The sequence below is a fragment of the Zootoca vivipara genome, chromosome 2 (genome assembly GCF_963506605.1).
Source record: "Zootoca vivipara chromosome 2, rZooViv1.1, whole genome shotgun sequence".
Taxonomy (NCBI): domain Eukaryota; kingdom Metazoa; phylum Chordata; class Lepidosauria; order Squamata; family Lacertidae; genus Zootoca; species Zootoca vivipara.
In genome coordinates this window covers 33,986,288-34,010,152 of record NC_083277.1, presented here as the reverse complement: position 1 = coordinate 34,010,152, position 23,865 = coordinate 33,986,288, and the positions used below count along the sequence as shown (strand labels likewise).

General features: G+C 41.8%; 2 protein-coding genes across 12 annotated transcripts in view; one reads left to right on the top strand and one right to left on the bottom strand.

Annotated features, from left to right (window-relative positions):
- Nucleotides 1-6,642: 6,642 nt before the first annotated feature.
- The window catches only part of LOC118080805 (uncharacterized), a 29,514-nt gene continuing 12,291 nt past the window's right edge, over nt 6,643-23,865 (top strand). Inside the window, exons 1-5 of one of the 5 annotated variants that reach the window (XR_004692022.2) lie at nt 6,643-9,156; nt 13,745-13,831; nt 17,609-17,687; nt 17,983-18,063; nt 23,539-23,607. Coding sequence is in view for 2 of the 5 variants with exons in the window: in XM_060271363.1 (XP_060127346.1) it covers nt 10,866-11,921 (1,056 nt within the window). In the remaining 3 variants the exon portion in view is untranslated. Of the gene's footprint in view, nt 9,157-9,620; nt 13,684-13,744; nt 13,832-17,608; nt 17,688-17,982; nt 18,064-23,538; nt 23,608-23,865 lie in introns of those variants that run through there. The other 4 variants (XR_009557091.1, XR_004692021.2, XM_060271363.1 and 1 more) reach the window with 4 other exon arrangements.
- The window catches only part of ITPR1 (inositol 1,4,5-trisphosphate receptor type 1), a 216,163-nt gene continuing 210,360 nt past the window's right edge, over nt 18,063-23,865 (bottom strand). For all 7 annotated transcript variants that reach the window (XM_060271356.1, XM_060271357.1, XM_060271359.1 and 4 more), the window contains 2 exons: nt 23,435-23,596; nt 18,063-19,524 (listed from right to left, as the gene is read on the bottom strand). In XM_060271356.1, the coding sequence (XP_060127339.1) occupies nt 19,438-19,524; nt 23,435-23,596 (249 nt within the window). In that variant the 3' untranslated portion in view covers nt 18,063-19,437. The remainder of the gene's footprint in view (nt 19,525-23,434; nt 23,597-23,865) is intronic.

The window sequence follows — 23,865 nt, the reverse complement described above, 5'->3', positions numbered from 1 at the left end:
AAAACCCAGCTTATGCAAAGAAATCAACTACAACTCTTATCTGGAGAGAGATAGTCTTGCAACAGTTATCCATGCCCAGATGGATTACTGTAATGCGTTGTCGTGCATGGGATGCACCTTTTGAAAATGGTCCGTAAACTTCAGCTTGTGCAAAAAACAAACAAACAAACAAACACTTAGTGATATGATCACATCATGCTGCTACTTTGCTATTAGCACTGGCTTCCAGTTTATTGTTGGGACCAATTCAAAGTGTTTTTTAACCTGGTACAAGTACCAGGTTACCTGAAGGATTATATCCTTCCACATACATCTACTTCAACCCCAAAATCTTCACAGAATGCCTCTGCCAAAGGAAGTGTGCTGGGTAGCTTCTTGTACCCAGCTGTTATAGAATGCACTTCCTGGAGAGGCTGGAACCTATGCTTTGGATTTTGTTTTTGTTTGTGTCCTGTTGAACACAGTATATTTTCTCAGGCCTTTTAACTTTAACATTTTTTGTGACTCCATGAGATTTTGAGATATGAGATTTTGTTTAAAAAGGTTGTAGTCAACCAATCTTTACTCAGAGTAGACCCATTGAAATGAATGGCCATGGTTAATGGCCCGTTAGTTTAAATGGGTATATGCTGAGTAAAACTTGGTTGCATCCCAACCTATTGATTTTATCCTCTGTTGCAGATTTTGGCATGTTCTTTGATTTTATGGGTATTAATTTTATGTTTGCATGTAAATCCCCCCCTTTATTGACAGCCACCTAGAGAAAAAATGTTATTGTCATTTTGATTTGGATGGCAATACAAATACAGCAAATAAACAACTATTATGCAGAACAGTACTCTCTAAACATATAGGTTCCATTTGGCTATCATGACCCTCTATTCGTTTAATCCTATTTAAAGTAATCTGCGCCTGCAGCCATCACCTGTTGCTTTTGTCTGCTAGTCAAATTTTATTAGATAACTTTTAGAGGAGTAAGTCTGTTGCAAGGAGTTCTAGTGTTAAGGGTTATAAAGGGGGGGAAGCCTATCTTCCTCTACACAAGGCACCCCCAAATTTGGCCCTCCAGCTGTTTTGGGACTACAACTCCCATCATCCCTAGCTTACAGGAACAGTGGTCAGGGATTGTAGTCCTGAAACAGCTGGAGGGCCGGGTTTGGGGATGCCTGCTCTACACCATGCTTCATTTTATAAACCTTTATTGTGTTCCCCTGCCCTTAAAGGTAAAGGTACCCCTGACCATTGGGTCCAGTCACGGACGACTGGAGTTGCATGCTTATCTTGCTCTATAGGCCGAGGGAGCTGGTGTTTGTCCGCAGACAGCTTCTGGGTCATGTGGCGAGCATGACTAAGCCACTTTTGGTGAACCAGAGCAGCGCACGGAAACGCCGTTTACCTTCCCGCCGGAGCGGTACCTATTTATCTACTTGTACTTTGACGTGCTTTCGAACTGCTAGGTTGGCAGGAGCTGGGACCGAACAACGGGAGCTCACCTTGTCGCAGGGATTCGAACCGCCGACCTTCCGATTGGCAAGCCCCAGGCTCAATAATATTTAAAACACATAAACTGACCCCCTTCAACTTTTCTTGTAGGGAAGGTACTTCAATCTCTTCATTTTTCTTAGTTGCTTCTTTTCTTGCTGTACAGTGCTCTTTTTGAGATTGGTCAACTGCATACACTATTCCAGATGTGACTGCAACATAAAAGTATGATACTGGCAATTTTATTTTCAGTCTTTTGTCTTAAAATCACTAGCATGGAATTTGGCTTTATTGCCATCGAACATGTGAATTGGCATTTTCACCTGTTTCTCCAAAAATAAGACGTAGCCATAAAATAAGCCACAGCAGGATTTTTAAGTATTCAAGGAATATAAGCCATACCCTGAAAATAAGACATAGTGATAGACGCAGCAGCAATGCCGGCCGTGGCAAGAGGAGGAGGAAAAAAATAAGAGATCCCCTGAAAATAAGCCATAGTGTGGTTTTTTGAGGAAAAATATAAGACGGTGTCTTATTTTCGGAGAAAACGGTAACATCATAGCTGCGAAGTTTTCCCTTTTCTCATGAGGAAGCCTATTCAGCATAATGGAATTTCCCTTAAAAAAAAGGGATAACTTGGCAGCTATGGGTAACATGAGAACAATATCACTTTACTGGTTAGTCATGGCCATTCCAAACCACATCAGTCTATATGTGAACGCAAGGCTTTGTTGTTTTTGCTGCAAAAGACTAATACAGCTAATTCTCTGGAAATTGATACAAGAAGTTATAAAATGTTGCTTCAAATGCATCAATTTATACTTGCATTGGACATCATTTTCCATTTTGTTGCCCATTCATCCAGTTTGGAGAGGTATTTTCTGGGGGGAAAATTACTGTCTGAGGAATAACTGGGACAGGTGATGGGTAGTTTTGGGGGATTCTCTGGTCCTAAATGGGGTACCTGTGCCCCTAAAGGACCAGGTGCACAACCTGGGAGTAATTTTAAACTCACAGCTGTCCATGGAAGTACAGATCAATTCTGTTTCCAGGGCAACTGTAGACCCTACCTGCCTGTACCCTGTCTTGTCAGAGTGGTACATGCTCTGGTTATCTCCCACTTGGTCTACTGCAATACGTTCTACCTTTGAAGATGACTCGGAAGCTACAACTAATGCAGAATGTGGCTACCAGACTGGTGACAGGGAGTAGCTGCTGGGGCCATATAAAACCTATAGAATGGACAAGCTTTAACAATCCAACTCATAGGAATGTAAAAGAAAATGAAACTCCTCTGTTGTACCTCTAATTAGATTTATGTCTATTTTGCTGGGCATATTAAGTAGTTTTTTTAAAATCTGTGAACTGACATTTAGCTGCTTAAATTATAATATATGAAGTCACAAACAAGAAATGCCTCATGCACACAATCTGTGAATAAAAGAAGTGATGTATGGAGCTACTGGGTGGAATTCACCTGATGAGTCCCTGTCAACAGAAGTGTCATGAGCTGGAGTCAGGAGTAGGTCAGCAATGAAGAGACAGTGGTGTCAGTGAAGTTAACTCTTTAGTCAAAGAAACCAGAACAGTGCAGGCCTAGTGATCAGAGCAACTCTTCCCAGAAGGTCTTGCCACAATGAGTCAGTTGCAAGGACTGAAGGTCCCCGCCTTCCCCGGTTCCTTCCCCAGCAGCATAAGGCTCTGTCGTCTTGTCTCTCATTGCTTTGGCCTCTTCAGTTCTCTGTTCTGGGAGACCAGTGAGGAGGGTAGGTGGTTACAGCAGGATGGGGAGACTCCTTAGATTCTTCCGCAACCTGCTTCATCTCTGTCTCCTGGGCCCCCTCCTCTTCTGCCTCTGAGTCTGCCATGACTGTCCTCTGCCATAGCCTCTTATGCACACTAAACCCTGTTGCCTCTTCAGCTTCCGACACCTCCTCCCCCCAGTCTTCTCCCTCTGCATCCAGCCAGACCCTGCACAAGGACTTCCACTAGGGCAGTGGGTTTCCCCCCCTCTCTTTACCCTGTCCCCCCAAAAATTGATATGGGGGGGAGGTCGGGTAGGAGAACCCTCAGAACATTGGGCTGGGGGAGGGGGATTATTTCATCAGGCAAGCTGATCTCATAGAATTGTAGAGTTGGAAGGGATCCCAATGGCCATCTTGTCTAATGCTGTGCAATGCAGGAATCTCAACTAAAGCACCCATGACAAATGGCCATCCAACCTCTGCTTAAAAACCTCCAATAAATAAATAAATGTTTGTGCTGATGGAGCAATCAGAAGAGTGTGATGTTGAATTCCTCCCACTATCTTTTTAGAACAAACACATTCTCAAAATAATCCTTGCAAGTAGGACTAGTGAATTACTAATACTGTATTCTAAAAACAAGTGGGCAGTGGAATTGGGCTGGCTGAACCTTTGAAATATTCTTAAGTACAATCTTCAGCTATAGACTGTGGGTGTGGACCAGGTTTTGATTATTTTGTCTGCACCTCTGGTTCTCTGTCTAGATCGGCAATACACAGACATCCACAAATCAATTCACCAGCTCACAAGAACAACATCTGCTTCCAACTCTGGTGAACAGAACACTCCAAGACCATACAGATCCCTGCTCCAGAGGTTTCAGTTCCACTGCATTTTTAACAGGTAAGAAACAGCAGGAGACTTCTATGCGTAACAGCAAAGAGAGTGTTTCTTGTCTTTTCCTTATCTCGTATTAATGAGGGATAACCTGCCTCTCAAGCTCTCTGTACATGCCTGAGGACTTGAGGAGGGGGCAGTGGTAGGTAGCTGACTAGTATGCTGAGCCAACATTTTTGGACCCTGGGATATACAGCTACCCGAAGGTTTCCCTTCAGTGGAGGGTGGAAGAGTGATTTTAATCAGGGCAAAAACAACAGTAAATAGCATCAAATAAAGCTCACTGGAAAAGTATTCAGGCAATGATGGGATATCAATAAAGAAGGAGCTGGTCTAACATCCCTGGGTGAAGAGTTCCATGTAGTGGAACTCAGGGATGTTAGACCACAGCAGATAAGGTTCACTCATAAGGTCCACCCTTCCACTGTATTTCAGGAGGCAAAACTATGTGCAAAAGGCCTCACTAGATGACCTCAGATGGTAGACAAATTCATTTGGGAATGGTGTGATATGATCCTTGGACTTGGCACCCAAGTTCTAGTCTCTACAACTAACTGTATTGTTGCATGCCACCCCAATATAAAAGCAGTGCAGGATTCCAGGTGCTTACCCAGGGTCCATGTTTCCTTCTGGAATGAGGCACAGTGAAGATTGTGGTTTTCTTAGGATATATGGTTTATTTACACACACATGCAATCTGCGCATATGATGGAGGGTTTCACAGCATCGGCATCAGAGGGCCTTGCTTCCCCCATAGCTACACCCTTAGATTCAAACAGAAATCAAACATTGCTTGACTCTCTGGCTTCCCAGCTTGACACTTTGCTTCTAGCTCACATCACACAACTCTCTGCTCTCAACTCTGCCTTTGTCCTTCTAACCACCAGCTAGTTGAGAGAGGGGACCCCACCTATTTCCCATCTTGCACAGAGCCCCTTCCTTTGTTCCCTTAATGACCCATGACCTCACCAGGAAGCTAGGTTGGCTACTCCAAGAATGAGAAGGGGGCTCAGGCATTCAGCCTAACCCCCACAAAACTCATAACACAATTACCCAGAAATAGTACCTCAGGTTAAGAACTTTGCTTCAGGATGAGAACAGAAATCGCATGGCGGCGGCATGGCAGCAGCAGGAGGCCCCATTAGCTAAAGTGGTACCTCAGGTTAAGAACAGTTTCAGGTTAAGAACGGTTAAGGCAGCAACGAAAACCATCCCAAGGAAAAGGAAATGCAAGAAAGCAAAATGGCTGTCCAACGAGGCCTTACAAATAGCGGGGGAGAGGAGGCAAGCAAAATGCAAGGGAGATAGGGAAAGATACAGGAAACTGAATGCAGATTTCCAAAAAAATAGCAAGGAGAGAGAAGAGGGCCTTCTTAAACGAGCAATGCAAAGAAATAGAGGAAAACAATAGAATGGGGAACACCAGAGATCTGTTCAAGAAAATTGGAGATATGAAAGGAACATTTCGTACAAAGATTACTATAATAAAGGACAAAAGTGGTAAGGACCTAACAGAAGCAGAAGACATCAAGAAGAGGTGGCAAGAATACACAGAGGAATTATACCAGAAAGATATGGAGGTCTCTTACACCTCAGGTAGTGTGGTTGCAGACCTTGAGCCAGACATCTTGGAGAGTGAAGTCAAATGGGCCTTAGAAAGCATTGCTAATAACAAGGCCAGTGGAAGTGGTGATATTCCAGCTGAACTATTTAAAATTTTAAAAGATGATGCTGTTAAGGTGCTACACCCAATATGCCAGCAAGGTTGGAAAACTCAGCAATGGCCAGAGGATTGGAGAAGATCAGTCTACATCCCAATTCCAAAGAAGGGCAGTGCCAAAGAATGCTCCAACTACCGCACAATTGCGCTCATTTCACACGCTAGCAAGGTTATGCTTAAAATTCTACAAGGCAGGCTTAGGCAGTATGTGGACCGAGAACTCCCAGAAGTGCAAGCTGGATTTCGAAGGGGCAGAGGAACCAGAGACCAAATAGCAAACATGCGCTGGATTATGGAGAAAGCTAGAGAGTTCCAGAAGAACGTCTACTTCTGCTTCATTGACTATGCAAAAGCCTTTGACTGTGTCGACCACAGCAAACTATGGCAAGTTCTTAAAGAAATGGTCTGATCACCTCATCTGTCTCCTGAGAAATCTCTATGTGGGACAAGAAGCTACAGTTAGAACTGGATATGGAACAACTGATTGGTTCAAAATTGGGAAAGGAGTACGACAAGGTTGTATATTGTCTCCCTGCTTATTTAACTTATATGCAGAATTCATCATGCGAAAGGCTGGACTGGATGAATCCCAAGACGGAATTAAGATTGCCAGAAGAAATATCAACAACCTCAGATATGCAGATGACACAACCTTGACGGCAGAAAGTGAGGAGGAATTAAAGAACCTTTTAATGAGGGTGAAAGAGGAGAGCGCAAAATATGGTCTGAAGTTCAACATCAAAAAAACCAAGATCATGGCCACTGGTCCCATCACCTCCTGGCAAATAGAAGGGGAAGAAATGGAGGCAGTGAGAGATTTTACCTTCTTGGGCTCCTTGATCACTGCAGATGGTGACAGCAGTCGCGAAATTAAAAGACACCTGCTTCTTGGGAGAAAAGCAATGACAAACCTAGACAGCATCTTAAAAAGCAGAGACATCACCTTGCTGACAAAGGTCCGTATAGTTAAAGCTATGGTTTTCCCAGTAGTGATGTATGGAAGTGAGAGCTGGACCATAAAGAAGGCTGATCGCCGAAGAAATGATGCTTTTGAATTATGGTGCTGGAGGAGACTGTTGAGAGTCCCATGGACTGCAAGAAGATCAAACCTATCCATTCTGAAGGAAATAAGCCCTGAGTGCTCACTGGAAGGACAGATCCTGAAGCTGAGGCTCCAATACTTTGGCCACCTCATGAGAAGAGAAGAATCGTTGGAAAAGACCCTGATGTTGGGAAAGATGGAGGGCACTAGGAGAAGGGGACGACAGAGGACGAGATGGTTGGACAGTGTTCTCGAAGCTACCAACATGAGTTTGCCCAAACTGCGGGAGGCAGTGGAAGACAGGAGTGCCTGGCGTGCTATGGTCCATGGGGTCACGAAGAGTCGGACACGACTAAACGACTAAACAACGACAACAACTATTTCTGGGTTAGTGGAGTCTGTAACCTGAAGCATCTGTAACCTGAAGTGTATGTAACCTGAGGTACCACTGTAGTTGAATTACAGTAATCAAGCCTTAACCAAGCCAGAGTCCTTCAGATGTTTTGACCTACAGCTCATTGTCCCAGACTCCCGGAGGCTGTGCTGACTGGGACCAGTGAGAGCTGTATTAAAAAATGTCTGAAGGGCACAAGGTTGGCATAGGTTGCATAATAATTTCAAAACTTTCCAGGTTGGCTGGCTGATGCTTTGAGGTTTTAGCATGACAACCATGTCAGGGACTCAAAACTATTACAGATTAGGGTCACTATTGTATATCCTGTGTACATGTTTATTTTGTACACATGAGGAAATAATAAAGTTTAGAGCAGATAATGAGCATTTCTCACAAACACTTTTGAGTATACCTCCTGTCCACTGAAAAGCACATAGGTAGTATTAGATTACATTTCTAAAACTGTTGACATTTCCTTTTTTCTGTTCTTTTATTTCACTTGCTGTGCCACTTTTGCTTAGTGTCCAGTGCTAGTAGCCTGGAAGGCAACAGGGGCATGTGGTCAATCATTTGTGTGAATTGATGGGAAGGTATTTGTTACCATAGATTTAACTAGTCTTATTCAGACATGACATGCAGATTTCCCTTTTGGTAGAGGATAACAGTCATTTTGAGAGACACCCACCCACAAAAGCCACAGACATGATGCCTGACTCAAATCTTTACCCACTGCTTTGCAATGCAAAACTGGTGGAGTTTTTGGTACTTTCTGATTAAAGCAAAAGTATTTTACAGGGGTTTTCCAGCATCTTAGATGGTTGCTCAAAAACAAATCAGCTGAGGTTAGTGGAGGGGGACGGAGACTTTTTTTTTTTGCTTATCTTTGACGCTCATTCAAAACAAAAAAGAAAACAACCCCAAAAGAAATTGAGTGTGGTAAAACATGGCAAAACCACTCCAGGTGTAGGAGAACAAATAATACTACAAGGGCTAAGGTGGGCTTTGTGATCAGCATCCACTCTTACAAGCTCTGGCACCCATGCTGATACTATTTAGGGAAGCTTTTAATGTTTGATTTCTGTATTTTAATGTTTTGTTGGAAGCCACCCAGAGTGGCTGGGGGAACCCGGCTAGATGGGCGGGGTATAAATAATAAATTATTATTATTGCACAGTGTTTCCCAACCTGGTGTTTTCCAGATATTGTAGGCTACAGCTTCCATCTGTCCCAGCCAGTTTTGGAGTTGCAGTCCAAAACACCTGGAAAGCACCAGTTTGGGGAAGGTTGTTATAGAGGCACAGGAATCACTGTGGACCTTGTAGCATTTGGACATAGCATACCAAAACCTTGAAACCCTTCTACTTGCAAACATCCAAAGCACAAAAGGCATGATATATTGGTTTTGAGGAAGCCTCTATCCCTTATAGTGCAGGTAGCCACACTCTGGGAAAGGAAAGGACTGTTTCTAGGTGGTCACTGTTGTGTGTGTACTTTCCCATTGAAAGTAAGAGAAAGTGGATTAATCCGTTCCAGACGATGAAAAACGCCCCCTAAAACAGCAATTCAACACAAATTTTACTGTCTAATGAGGCCATTGATCCATAAAATGAAGGCAATAATCAATGTACTGTACTATAAAATAAATCAGACAGTATTTTAGGTGAAGGGCAGACTCACACACGGTATTTTTAGGTGAGGGCAGACTCACACACAAACAAATCCGAAAATGAAAGTGAAATTTTCCACTTCACACCCCCCCCCTCCCTGGCTAGGTGCCGCCCATCTTTCTACAGCTAGGGGTGGGGCAAGGGTAAAGGGCTTTTCGACACAGTCTCACCTGTTTCTTAACAGCGTCACAGCTCTTTGTCTTCGCTAGGTAAGTGTTCTTTACCTAACTTTGGGGCTGGGAAGCTACCTGCTGGGCATCCTGTGGGGCAGTTGTGGAGGCCAATCGCGGGGCCTCTGTAGGACGCTCTGATGCCTTTTGGGAGGCCGGGCCATCGCTCCGATGCCTCCTGAAGGCCAGGCCTTCGCTCCGGGCCTTTGCGGAGCCATGGGAGCGCTTCCGCGGCTGCCGCCCAGTCGCGGAGGCTCCGATGCCTTCTGGGAGACCGGGCCTTCGCTTTTGGCCTTCGCCAAGCCATCGGAGCGCTTCCGCAGCTGCGGCCCAGTTGCAGACGCTCCGATGCCTCTGCGAAGGCCCGGCCTCTGCGGAGGCATCGGAGCCTCCGCGACTGGGCCACAGCCACGGAAGCGCTCCGATGCCTCCACGGAGGTCGGGCCTTCACGGAGACATCGGAGCATCCGCAACTGGGCCGCAGCCACGGAAGCGCTCTGATGCCTCCGCGGAGGCCGGGCCTTCACTCCGGGCCTTCGCAGAGCCATGGGAGTGCCTCTGCAGCTGTGGCCCACTCGTCAGGCCTTTGTGGAGGCCTTGGACACCTCGGGTTACTTACTTCCGGGTTACAGTCGTTCATAAACTGAAAAATTGTAAACCGAGGTGTTTGTAAACCGAGGTTACACTGTATTCAGACATAAGTCACTCTGGGTTCAGTGGTACTTATTCTGATGTAAGAGCATAGGACTGCAACATTAGTAGCCTAAATAGAAATGAAGAAGTTTGGTTCAGTTAATATCGCACTCTGTTGTTGAAGACTTATAGAAGTTGTTCATGGCAAGATACAGCAGTTTATGCAACTATATTAGACACTGGAACCCAGTCCATATAAATTTTTGGAGCTTTAGAGAACAATAAGGCAGGAATCTGTTTTGACCCATATCACTTTAATCCCCTTTTATCCAGTGAGACATGCCTAATGTTCAAGAATTTTCAGTATGGAAAGTAATGAATTGATGCCACTAGTTTTAAAAACCTTTTTATTGCATGAGGTTCCCCCACCCCCATGCTTTAGGTGTAAAGGAATGGGAGTGGAAAGGAATTCCCCCCAGATCAGATGTGTCAGCAATTCTTTTTCCTGTAGTGAGTGCAATAGGTGTGAGGCATCTGCCTATGTAACTACATATTTTCCTAAGCACATTTTACCTTAGTTGCTCATATTTTCTGCTTCGGCACACAGTCTTCTGTTAGGGGCAACATACCTAGAGAACCCTGCTGCCTCAGTAGAGGGGATCAGGTCCCTACATTATAGTGTACTTTATCAAAAGCCACCCTCACCACAAAATCATCCTTGCTTGTTGGTTACTTGAAGATGATGGCAAATTTATTTTTTGCATGTGTCCAAGAGCTGTTGCAGACCAACAATGGATGGACATTTTATATCAGCTCAAAAACATTGCTTTTCAACTTCCTATCAAGGCAGATCACAGATTCAGCTGCAAGTATAATATGGAAGATTAAAAATGATATACTTGAGAGGCAGTGTTATGTAGTGGTTAGAGCTGGACTAGAACTTGAGAGACCCACATTTACGTTCCCTTCTTAGCCAGGAAGCTCACTGAGGAGGTAATTCTCTCTTAGCTCAACTTAAAGCAGGCAGGGGGAAAGCTTCTTGGTGGAAAAGCAGGATATACATAGAACAATTCCTTCAGTAGCACCTTAAAGACCAACTAAGCTTATATTTTGGTATGAATGTCTGGTGGAAGGTTTCCAGGGTCCACCAGACATTCAATGACTTTCACCCCACCATCAACCTAACAATGAACCAATCCATGCAAGAAATACATTTTTTGGACACTACTATAAAAATACAGGATGGACGTATAGACACCACCTTATACAGAAAACCAACTGACCGACAAACATATCTACATGCTTCTAGCTACCATCCTAAACATACCAAACAATCCATCGTATACAGCCAGGCCCTACGTTACAACCGTATCTGTTCCAACACTACAGACAGAGAATCTCACCTAAGAGATCTACAGCAAACCTTTTTAGAACTAAAATATCCACCTGATGAAGTTAAACAACAGATCAACAGAGCCAGACTGATACCTAGGGAGAACCTGCTGCAAGACAGACCCAAAAAAGAAAATAACAGAACACCACTAGTCATCACATACAGCTCCCAAGGTAAAACAGTACAACGCATCATCAGAGATCTACAGCCTCTCCTGGACAATGACAGCTCCCTTTCTCAAGCTCTGGGAGGAAGACCTTTCATTGCCTACAGACAGCCACCCAATCTTAAACAACTCCTCACCCACAATAATACAACCACCAGACTTAACATGGACACTGGTACCAGAGCCTGCAATAAACCCAGATGCCAACTTTGCTGCCACATACACCCGGACAACATCATTACTGGCCCCAACAACATCCAACATACCATCTCAGGACTATTTAATTGCTCATCTTCTAACATTGTGTATGCCATCAAATGCCAACGGTGCCCTTCAGCTCTCTATATTGGACAAACAGGCCAAACCCTACGCCAAAGGATAAATGGACATAAATCTGACATCAGGAACCATAAGACTGAAAAACCAGTAGGAGAACACTTCAATCTCCCAGGACATTCTATACAAGATCTCAAAGCAGCTGTTTTATTACAGAGAAATTTCAGGAACAGACTGGAAAGAGAAGTTGCTGAATTGGAAATCATTACCAAGCTTAAAACCATGGAAGCACCTGGGATGAATAGAGACATCGGATTCTTATCTCATTATGCATGATCAAGCTCTCTTTAGCACCTCAGCCCAGGACTAATTGCAGCCATCAGCAGCCATTAACAGCCATCTCCAGGTTTACCACTCCCATCAGCCCACCACCCATTCCCACCCCCCCCACCACCCTCTGTATATATATAGGGTCTGACACTTCTGTTTCCAGTGTATCTGAAGAAGTGTGCATGCACACGAAAGCTCATACCAAAATATAAACTTAGTTGGTCTTTAAGGTGCTACTGAAGGAATTTTTTTATTTTGCTTCGACTCAGACCAACACGGCTACCTACCTGTAACTAATACATAGAACAGTTTAATAACTTAACAAATTGGGACAACGGCTGCCAAGAGGCATTCTGTCAGACACCTTATTACTTCTGTGTGGCCCCTGATTTACTTTGGGGCTTTAACTCCCACCTGCAAAGGGGGCCATAAATGCAATTTCAATGCAAGCTTGTTCTTTTGTGAGTGCAGCAGAGAGCCCAATCCATATACTGTGCACTTGGCCCCAGTAATTCTGGTAGTACTCCTGAGGTCACCTAAGTGATCGCCTCGCCACATATATCTCTGTCCAGCAACTGTGCTCCTGATAAGGGGAAATGCAGTGAGTACTGCTGACCCAGAGCTACACTAAATTCTTCCAGCCAACTGGAATCAATTACCAGCAAGAATTAGGCACCAAGTCAGGATGTTTAGACACCCATAGTTTTTATTAAGAAACTTTTTGTGAGATGTGACCCATTCTTTTGTGAAATATTAACTATGTATGTAGGAACACAAGGGAACAACAGAGAACCTGCACAAGCGACGGTGAAGCCCCCCCCCACATATATTAAATAAAATAGAAACATCGTCACCTGACCCCCCCCCCCATCTACTTCTGTCCCTCTCTTTCTTCCCAATGTCTCAACAAATGAAACCGATTTGTAAAAATGTTATGAGAGACATTGCATATATTTCTGTAAATCAAGAAAACCTTTAATAATAATAAAAACTATGTAGGAATGGTTTTATTGTTTTTTGAATTTGTAGGAAGCCTTGGCATAGGCATTGGGCGTGTATCTCTCTCAGCCCCCCCCCCCAGGGGTGGTGGTTCTAAGGCATGACAGGGTCTGTTCCGGGATGGATCCATAGCAAAACGTAGGTTTATGCAGATGACCCCCAAATGCTGAGGGAAGCCCACTAGCCCTGCACAACTGACTCTTTGGAAAGAGACCCCTCTAATGTGGTACCTTGTTATCGCCCCTCAGGGAAACGGGGGGTGGGGGTGGTGAGTCACCACTTCACCACACCCTGATGAATGTATAAAAGACTATAGGATTCTATCCAAGGCCTAAACCGCCAAAGTTGTGACTAGTGCTATGGGGAAGGTGAAACCTGCAGAACAGGGAAGAATCCTTCCCACCCCTGAATACGATGATCGTCAAAAAACCACAGCAAAGCCCTCCAAGCTGAGAAGGAATTGGTTAAAACAGCAAACAACTAAATGAAGGAAGGGAGAAGGGTGGGTGATGGTCTTGCCCGACTAGATGAGGATTGTAGGATTGGCCGGGAATTACAGTTGCCAGACGGACCCAAGTGAAGCATGTCTCCCTCAGGTCCATTCGTCAATCCATACCCCACTAAGGTCGCCACGGATTGGCTCATTTGAATCAGTGGGTTTGGTGGGAACCCGTGAGCCTCCATGGTGGCTGAGGGGGACATGCTGTGTATCCAAGCAGCGATGGAGGCGCTGCATCGGGCCGCAACCACCGCTCACCGAGGAGGTACGGTAAGTGGCCATTCTTTACATTTACTATTTCTGATATTTTTTAACTTTATTCAATCTGCAGAGGAGACATCACATACTGTTTCTAGTCACTGAATTCCAAATGTGATGTTTGCATCTGTGAGACGATCCAAAGCAATATCTTCAAAAGGTTAAGTACAGTGCTCTAAATATGGTTCCTCTGTTAGAAACCCAAAGGACAGTTTGAAAATCCAATTATGACACTTGAACTTGATCATGTTATAGACAACTTGAACTGTTGCTGGGAACTACATTATAACTTTTCTGACAAAAGTATCATTTAAGGCTCCCTTATGCAATTAGGGAGCCATCACACTCAGCCTTTTTAAAGTCCGTGCTGTGAGAATAACTCCATCTCTGTGTCATATTCTGTGCCAATCAGTTGGAAAAGTGAGACATTGTAATAAACATGAGACACAATGATATACGTTTGCCTATTCTGCAGCTCCTTGCCTCATCTGAAAATTAGCATGTCTACACAAACTGAATTTATTCATTCAGTTTTCTCCCCTTCTCAATATTGTTTGTAAAAAAAAAGAAAAGAATTGGAAAATCAAACAAAAAGTTTAGAAACAATAAAGAGACTAAAGGAAACTGCTTGATGTTAAGAGCAGTTCAGCAATGGAACCACTTACCTAGCCTTCTTCTGAGGTCTTCTGGCAGAGGCTGGACAACAATCTGAAGGGATGCCCTAGTGCTGGATTCAAACATCGGACATGGGGGTTGGAATAGATGGTCTACAAGGCCCATTCCCAATCTATCATTTAGACATACATCATCATGTGCAAGTGTCAAGCACTTAAAATATAGAAAGACAGCAAAGGGGGGGGAGCTTATTAATAGACAAAACTTATGTACAGCAGCTGCACACACAGAGATGCCCAGTGTTATGGCTTCTTAGTTTCAGTATTACAACTACTGCTAGTTTTCTTTATTTAAAATGTTTATATTTGTCATCTAACAGGATTTATGTTACACTTAATAAAGCTGTACCTGTCAATACAAAGCATCATTAGAGTCTAGATTAAGCCAGCAGATAATAGCTGAATAACCTCTTTAGCCAATGAATCAGCTTAATAGATGTAACTTTTTTGGTTTTTAAATAGTTTCCTCCAATAATCAGGTTTCAGATCTTGTTTTAGAAAGAAAATGAAATGTAATATAAGACTACAGCAAATCCACAAAGAATAAACATCTTCTGTTACCACCTGTCCTTGTCTCCAGTTCTATATGACTACACACACATCCAAGAAACACACACTTGGCCCTTTAATTGAGAGCCATGGTGTGCCACAGCACAAAAATGGTGAGCATTTAGTGGAGCTGGCATTATTTTGGTTAAGCCTCTAGAGCAGGCATAGGCAACCTTGGCTCTCCAGATGTTTTGGAACTACAACTCCCATGATCCCTGACCACTGGCCCTGTTAGCTAGGAATCATGGGAGAGGTAGTTCCAAAACATCTGGAGAGCCAAGGTTGCCTATGCCTGTTCTAGAGAGAGTAAGTCAGAGATGAAAAACCTTATGAGAAGCAGCAGCATATGAGTGACAGGAAGGCAGAGGAGAAGCGAGGCAACCAATGCCAAATAAGGATACAGGATGACCATTGAAATCACTTCATATAGTGATTTTCCTTTTTTGGCCACAGGAATCCAAAGAATAGCTTTGCCACCTGGCTTGATTAGGTTGGAACACAGGGAGAATAAGACTCATGTCTCCTGAATAGAGGTTGGGAAAAAGATGATCTCCTGATGAAACAGAGAAATTATCCCCAAATTTGTTTTATGAAGGATATACTGTGACAGACTTCATATAGTTGTAAGTCCTTGACTGCAAATCTGCTTTGACTGCAACTGCCAGGTGGTTTTTTAACTGTGGTTGTTGATTCATTAGGGTTTGTTGGCTTTTTTTATTAGTATTTCAAAGTTTTTTCAGTTGTACATAATAAAGTGAAAAAAGAGAAAAGAAGAATGTGCAATATATGCTACTGTATACAGTGGTACCTCGGGTTACAGACGCTTCTACAGGCTCCGCTAACCCAGAAATAGTACCTCGGGTTAAGAATTTTGCTTCAGGATGAGAACAGAAATCGCGGTGTAGCAGTGCGGGGGCAGCAGGAGGCCTCATTAGCTAAAGTGGTATCTCAGGTTAAGAACAGCCCTCCAGAACGAATTAAGTTCTTAACCCGAGGTACCACTGTACAAGCATGGTGACCATAATGCCAAGGTTGCAGGTCTGACCCCTGTATGGGACAGCTGCATATTCCTACATTGCAGGAGGTTGGACTAGATGATTCTCCCATGTCCCTTCCAATATAGTTCTATGATTCATATATATGCTAATACATATATGATTATTAATAACCTATATTCTGTATAAACTGGTTTCACATGTAAGCATATTTTTTCAAACAAAGTCTGATGTTGCAAGTGCCGTCATGTCTTCAGTCCATTGATGAAAGGAACCATATTTTTTATTTGTTGGCTTAACTAGCCATTCTTAACCACATTCAGTTCACCTGTTTATGCAATGGAAATAAATCCAGGGGAGAGAATTTCCTTATTAAACTTACTGTGAGTAAAAATACTGGATTCTCAGTATTACCCATACCTGAATTCTCAACTGAAACATCTGAGTTAATGACTGTACCTATAAATGCCAAACTGCTTTCCTTTAAAAGAGAAATGTTGAAGCTTTGCAATATATAAAGTTTTTTCAGTTGTACATAATAAAGTGAAAAAAGAGAAAATCTTTGCAAATTTAGTATTTGACAGATTTCATTTTTAATTATAAACTAACTGACTTACAATGGATTGGGAAGAAGTAAAAGTTTTATTACTTAAAATTTTACTTAATTTTACTTTTATTACTTAAAATTTTACATGTACTGATTTTTCCCATTTTGGAATAATGGGAACTTCAGTACTGTACTCGATTCACATTTAGGCTGCAGTTCTGAGAACACTCACCCGGGAGGATGACCTATTAAACACAGTGGGATTTCTCTGAGTAAACAGGAATAAAATTATGTTGCAACAGTTGTACAGTTGTGGAGCATTTACAAATATTTCTCCTTGCCTAGTCACAGTCATTGGTGAGATCCAAAACATCCTGCAGCATTCTTCCTATTATTCACCAAACAACATTTTTGTTTTTCCATGAATATTACTTAAGAGGATTTTAAAAATATATATAAGTTTTTGGTGTAAGAAAAATTCTATGATAATGCTCATGTCCATTGGAAAGAGTATACAGCTCAGTTGTGCAGAAGTTCTGAACATTAATAAAAAGCTCATTCCCATTTGTTTTAACAGATCCCAATCAGCTTGTGCTTGAGACACTATATGAAAATCAGTTGAGCAGCCCACACAGGCAAAAAAATCTGCATACTCAAACACATGAAGATCTCTAGCTTGGAACAACAAGTTTTGTTTTAACTATAATCACCCACAGAAAATTTTGTAGATTCCTCTACATCAGCCTTCCCCAGATGTTTGATGCTGTTGAGATGATAACTCGTACCATCCCCAGCCAGTATGATAACTATAACCCTTCATTATAGGCAGGATTGAGCATGTAACTGGGGGAAAAAACAATTGTGATAAATTCAGAGTTTATATTCTCACATCATGTAATGATTATTATTGACCATCACAGCATTGCAACTAAGATCCACAATGTAGGGTTCAGAGTTGAATGAATGACACAAAAGACCACTAGTTTTGCAGGAGCTGTAAAGAGTTTTAACCTGTTTAATATAAATAAATCAGCATGCTTTGTTTTTGTTTGGTAATTCCAATGTGGCATAAGGTGTGTGTGTGTGTGTGTGTGTAAGAGCGAAAATATGGAAAAACAGAAGTATTAAAACATGTGTTCCAATAATGGGGTATCTTTTGTTACTTTTCACAGTGCCAGGACCCTAGTTTATCCTTTGTTTCCAGCAACATATAAAGCAAACACTGAGGAACTCAAATACGGAAGGAAACCAGTGAGTAAGGTTAACATGAAATTTTTAATTAAACATGGGTTTGAAGAGGTACACAGCTATTTTTGGTTTGGTGAAGCATCAACTGCCATAAAAATAAAAACACTTGCACATAGAAGCATTAGTCTTTGCACGTTAAAGTAATACCAGGTATGCTGCCTGGCTTGGAAATGGACTTTAGTAGTATTAGACACAGTGCATAAGGCTGGTGTAGCAGCAAGTGATCAATCATTATCTACCCAGCCTTTGGTTTTCAAGCACAGGACTTTATTGGCAAATGCATTTACTTCCCTTTCAGGTAAGCAGTGTTCATAACAGCATAAGCTGCATGGAGAATAGTTTCATTAGTGCTGAAGAAGAATGAGACCACCACACTGAAGTACTATACATTATTATTATATATTTTATTTAAATATCTATATTTATGCATTTACAAACTTTAATAAGCGTTCTTCATCTCCACTTTTTTATAGCAGAGAATAAGCTTCTGTAAAATGACCATGTACAAAACTAGGCAACAGGTTCCCCCCCAATATTTCTCAGCTGTTGTGAGCAATAAAAATGTGACCAAGATGGAATGGAAACTAAAATACAATCTCAAACCAGTGGCTCTTTCTCAAGTATTACAAAATCAGTGCTCAGCTAGGAGTCCCAAAAGGGATATTTAATATTTTAATTGATTTAATGCATGAGGGGAATGTACTTCTGTCTGAGTTACAAAGTGCAGATGCTCGACTGAGGTGGTAGCCTGCAAACCCTTCTAGGACCCTCTAAATCAATATGGCACACATACACAGAGGGGGGGGTGGTCTCCTAGAAGATTACAATGATCTGCAGCAGTGTCAAATCCTCCTAGTTTTAATTTTTCCATAAAGAAAAAGGTTCATTTCAGTACTTCAGATTTCTTCATAAATGAATGCTTTAGCCTCTTCCACACATCTTGAGATTTAGGGATCAGTCTGCTAAGATGCAGCTTTGCACTGTGGTGGGTTCCGGAATCCTCAAAGTAACATTTAAGAACTTTGGGTGGTATTCAGAGTTTTACTCAAAGCAGACCTCTTGAAAAATAATGCACCTAACTTAGTCATGGTTATTCTTTTCAATGGGTCTATTCTGAATAAAATCTCATTGCTCATTTTAATTTAAATCAAAAATAGATAAAGAGGAATGTTGAGAGGTGGGGGTGGTAAGAGGAAGCACCATTGCCATGATGTGTCAATCTCTCAGAATGCCATGTGTTACAAAAATGTCCTGGAGGACAAAACCTCACCAGGAACACGGTTTCTCAGCAGCCTTGCTTAACTGTGTCATCTGATGCCATTTAGTAAATGATGTAAGATGACACCAGATTCAAAGATGTGTGCACTCCCTTTAGGACACACAAGAGTAAAGAACAAGTATAGTGTGATTGCATAATTCATATTGCACAACTGTATAAAAAACCCATAAATACCAGCTATCTGAAGGTCTTAAATACAAAATACAGGTCACGTACTATTTTAATCAATAATCATTTTCAAGTGCAAGTTAGGTGTGCCCTTCACTTCTTCCTATAAAAGGCATTTTTTGGCACAAATGTAACCCCCCCTTCCAATAATGTGCCCGTACTTTCTCAATGAAGCCCTATACATACAGTATAAAAAGGTTATTTACACACAATGAACTAGGTATACAGAAACAGCTTTGAGGGTTGAATCTCAACTCCTGTTACGAAAAAGGGGATTAGGGTGGGCAGACAAGCCACCCATTTGATTTATGCTGGTTGCTGTGGGTTCACATTGATAGAAGCAGGATGTCCTAGGAGACCAATACGCTGTTTTTGCTTCCTCTGCTCTGTCATCTGGAAAATTGAAACATGTACTTGGTTAGACATAAGCACTTCCTGTACGTCAGACCACAGAATGAGCTATTGCTGTTATATTGTGGTCAAGGTTTATTCTGAAAGCCATTTGCAACAGAAAAGCATGATCCTGTTTGATGCACCAAAAACAATTAAGAGAAAACCAGCTACCCCACCCCCGCCCAGCTGGGAAAATCCAGAGAGAAAGTTTGGGAGTCTAGCACAAAGTGGTCATTTACTCCTCATGACAGCAAGCAAGCTACGTGGTAGAATGGAGAGGTTGGGACATGGGAAATGCAAAGGAAAATCTCCACTCTGTCCCCACAGAGCTCAGCTGGGTGGCCCTGGGCAAGCTATCAAAAAATAAGTTCAAACAAATAAATGTTTGCATGGTAGCTAGCTGTATTAAATCCAATGTTGGAGAGCCTGCTTTATATGTGGCAACATTTTGTGTGTAGCAGCTCCCTAGGTAGCATGTTTAGTTCTGCAAAATGATAGCCCCATCATTTTGGCTGGCACAGCTATTTGCTGTTCTCCAGGATCTTGCAGAAGGGGATAGGAATGGACTTTATTCTATCCCCGCCTGCTGATGCAACCCACTCTAAGACTGTGTGCCACACATATCCCTGAATGGAAACTTGAGCTTGGGAACACAGAATGCTACTGGATTGGGAACAGAGTTAAGCCCAATGGAAGGGAGGCAAGTCAAGCCCAATGGAAGGCACCCTTTGTTAACACAGCAGCAGGCTATGTGAACCTGATCCTACATCTAGAACTGGTACACTGATTCATAAAATTGGGCTGGAAGGTATTTGAATATGAATTTGCAATGTACCCAAGATATAAATGGCAATTTGAAAATTACATTTTAGGCTGAGGAGATACACTGAGTGTTTACAACAAGCTGGTTCAAAAATAAATTTTAAGGTAGCTGCAACGTTACACAACTAGGAGTAAATTGCAGTGGACTAATTTCTGAGTAGACATGCATAGGACTGCATTGTAAGAGCCACACCTCTGCAGACAAAGTGTTTTGCCCAGCTACTGAAAAAATGGCATTTAAGGGCTAAAACAAAATAAACACAGTAGCAAGTGCAATTCAAAAGATTGTTACATTCTGTGGAAGTCAATTCCCCCCCCCTTTTGAAAGGAACTTTGTACTGTATTACTAAACAAATATTTAAGCCCCACCCCAACTGCAGGAAATATTTACTTTATTTTTTAAATTTGCATATGCTTACAGGATGTAGTAAAATGTATATAATTGTTATTGAGATTTTATGTATTAAACTACATAGAGAATGGGCAGATTACTAAATTAATAGCTAAAGAAAACAGAACTAAAGCATACTTAATTAGCTAGTTTAGTGGAATGATGGCCTAATCATAATCTTCGTGCAATATCTATAAATGTTCATGAAGTATCATTCTGTCATGAATTAGCTACATTTCCATTATGGTGGAAGAAATGTTTAAGCTTGGTGCTTCAGTCCCTGATAACCAGTTCCCTTTAATTATTTGTTATTTGCAGCATATTGCTTGTCAATTAGCATTTGCAACATATCACTTAAATGGATCCTGGGGCAAACTATTAGTAGTTTTCCTTCTCTTTTAAAGAGTGTATGCACCTTTAAAACCTGGTTGCATATTCATAGGAGGTTCACAGAGTACATCAGTGAGATGTACAGGGCTGGGGTAAGTGCAGGCCACAAGTCACTGCAGAAAGTTTTTGGTCAGTACAAACCTGATCCATTCTTAGCATTATGGAGAATCAAAAAAAACATTTGAGTTATGTGGTGTGTGAACAAGCAATGTTGCCATAGCAACAGACCCTCCAATTGTTCCTATTTTCCAAGGACAGTTCTGGATTTACAGAAGCCATCTCGGTTTCTGATTTGACCCCTGAATGTTCCAGTTTTCTTTAAGGTGTCTCTATTTTCATTGGAAAAATGTTGGAGGGTATGGAGTTATGAAATCCCCAAGCCAAGGAGATAAGTAACTGTACAACCTTTAGAAGATATCTGAAGACAGCCCTGTATAGGGAAAATTTTAAATGTTTTAGTATGTTTTTATATATGTTGGAAGCTGCCGAGAGTGGATGGGCAACCCAGTCAAATGGACAGCATATAATAATAATAATTATTGGATAGGGCGTCCCTGTTTTCACTGGAGAAAATTTGGAGCTATGTAGCAAGGGCAGTGGGAGCATATGGGAGAGGCACAATCACATGTACAACTGGATCCTTCTCTGGTATATTGCTTGCAAACTACTAATTGTGTGTGTGTGTGTGAGAGAGAGAGAGAGAGAGAGAGAGAGAGAGAGAGAGAGAGAGAGAGAGAGATGTAATGACATGCTGTGGAGTGTGGTATAAAAAAATAGACCAAGACATTTACTAGAGAGAGACAGAAAATGTAAAGGTCATATTAACTCCTGCATAAGTGTACTGAAAATTTGTAAGAAACCAACAACTTTGTATTCATTAAATTGCCAGTGGTATTTTTTTTTAATAGTTTGCCAAGAATGTTTACACCACTTGTTGCAGTTCAATAGTGTTTTGAATGGAGTTGTTGAATTTTGGCATTAATGACAGCTCTAGTCTCTAGAAACCAATTAGAAGTGACAGCTCTGAAAGGGAAACTTGCTTCTTATTTGATTCAAACCAGCCTCTCAGTTAGCTCTTCTTTCTAGAAAGGGTTGTTCCTAATGAGAAAGTGATGTATTGGTATGGTCACACAACTGGTACATGCTGCAATTTGATCTGGGCACACTCAATGACTGCACTTAGGGGAAATTCCAAAGAGTCCTCTCATGTTAATGAACCTGGTTTCCCCTTCTTCCTCAGCAGGGCAGAGGCCCTCTGAATGCTAATGTCATTCTCTCTCATTTTCACAAGGGTAAAGTTTAAAAGCTGGGCAAGTTAAAAGTGGAAGGCTTTAAACATTAAGGCATATTCAGGCTTTAGCTGGTGAGGTTGAAGCAAAAGGTGGGGAAGGAGAAGAGGGGCCTTCCATTGAGCTTGCCATCAAATTCCATTCTGGATTACTTCAGTCACATGTTTTAAAATACTGGCTACAAATCCAAAGTGCAGCAATGCATGTTGTGGTTGATAAAGAACAAGCAGGTGGCAAAAGGATGTGCAGTATCCAAAGGAATTCCGAGAAGGTCATTGCATTTGCACTGAGATCCATGCCTTTACTTAGCCCTTAATCCTATGGTGTGTGTGTGTTTTTAAAGCTTATTAAGGCATAATTTTTTTAAGTTTTAAAGTTTTAAATCTTGTAGTGTCAGGTAGACAGGGCATGCGCAGGAGCAGGATGTTAGCATCTTTACATATTACATGTAAGTTAGGGATGTACTACGAGAATAGAAATGAGGGTTGCCACATTGCCAGAAATAAAGAATCAGAAGCATGTTTATTTGCATATGTCAATTTCCCTCTGGCTAATTTTAAGCTAGAACAAATTAAAAATCCCAGCGGAAGAAAACTGCAACAAAACACGTCACAGAAAAAAACAAATAACCCCTCTTGCTAGGCCAGTTTCAACAAGCCTGGTGAATGGTAACCTAGGATATGTGTGTGTTTGGCCTTCTAACTTAGCAACCAATGTCACCAACCCTGCAGAGCAAGCAAAGAATACCAATAATTTTAAAGCTTCTTGCTGTATTACCTATTACCCGTCATATCAAGGCAGGGGGATAGTCTGTCATACTCTCTCCCAAGTCCAATATTATTTTGTATACTGAAGGCTGCCTTAAAAACACAGACAGTTTGTTTCCCCACTCTCAGGTTTCCCATTCAGTGACTCTTATTAAATGCGACTAGGACATTTCTGGTTTTCCAAAAATGTTGAAAACATATAGGCTTTGTGTAAAATCATAGCCTGTCTGCATCTTCTGGAAGTCTCTTACCTGCTCTTTAAGCTCAGACAGCTGATTAGAAAGATTGGACACCAGCTTCATGGTAGATTCAAGCTTCTCTTGCAAGTTTCTAAGTTCATTCTGTTCTCCTTCAGAATCACTGCTCACAAGTGACATGGCACGCATCCGAGGGAACCAATCCAGATTTCTCTCCTGAAATTCAGGTATGACAATGACATAAATGCCCGGCAAAGGCACAATTGCATATTGGCCACCATAAATTCACTTGAATATGGGTAGCACTCCAGAAAGTTGTTCTAAAATACAATTTTGTATCACTAAAAATGCATTTCATGTGCTTCTGGTGTAAAAAAAATAATCCAATTTAATCTCAGACAATTTTAATGACTATTGCTCAGAAGTCACAAAACAATGCAATATTAGAATTCCTTCACATCTCATAACTCTGAAGTTATTCCATG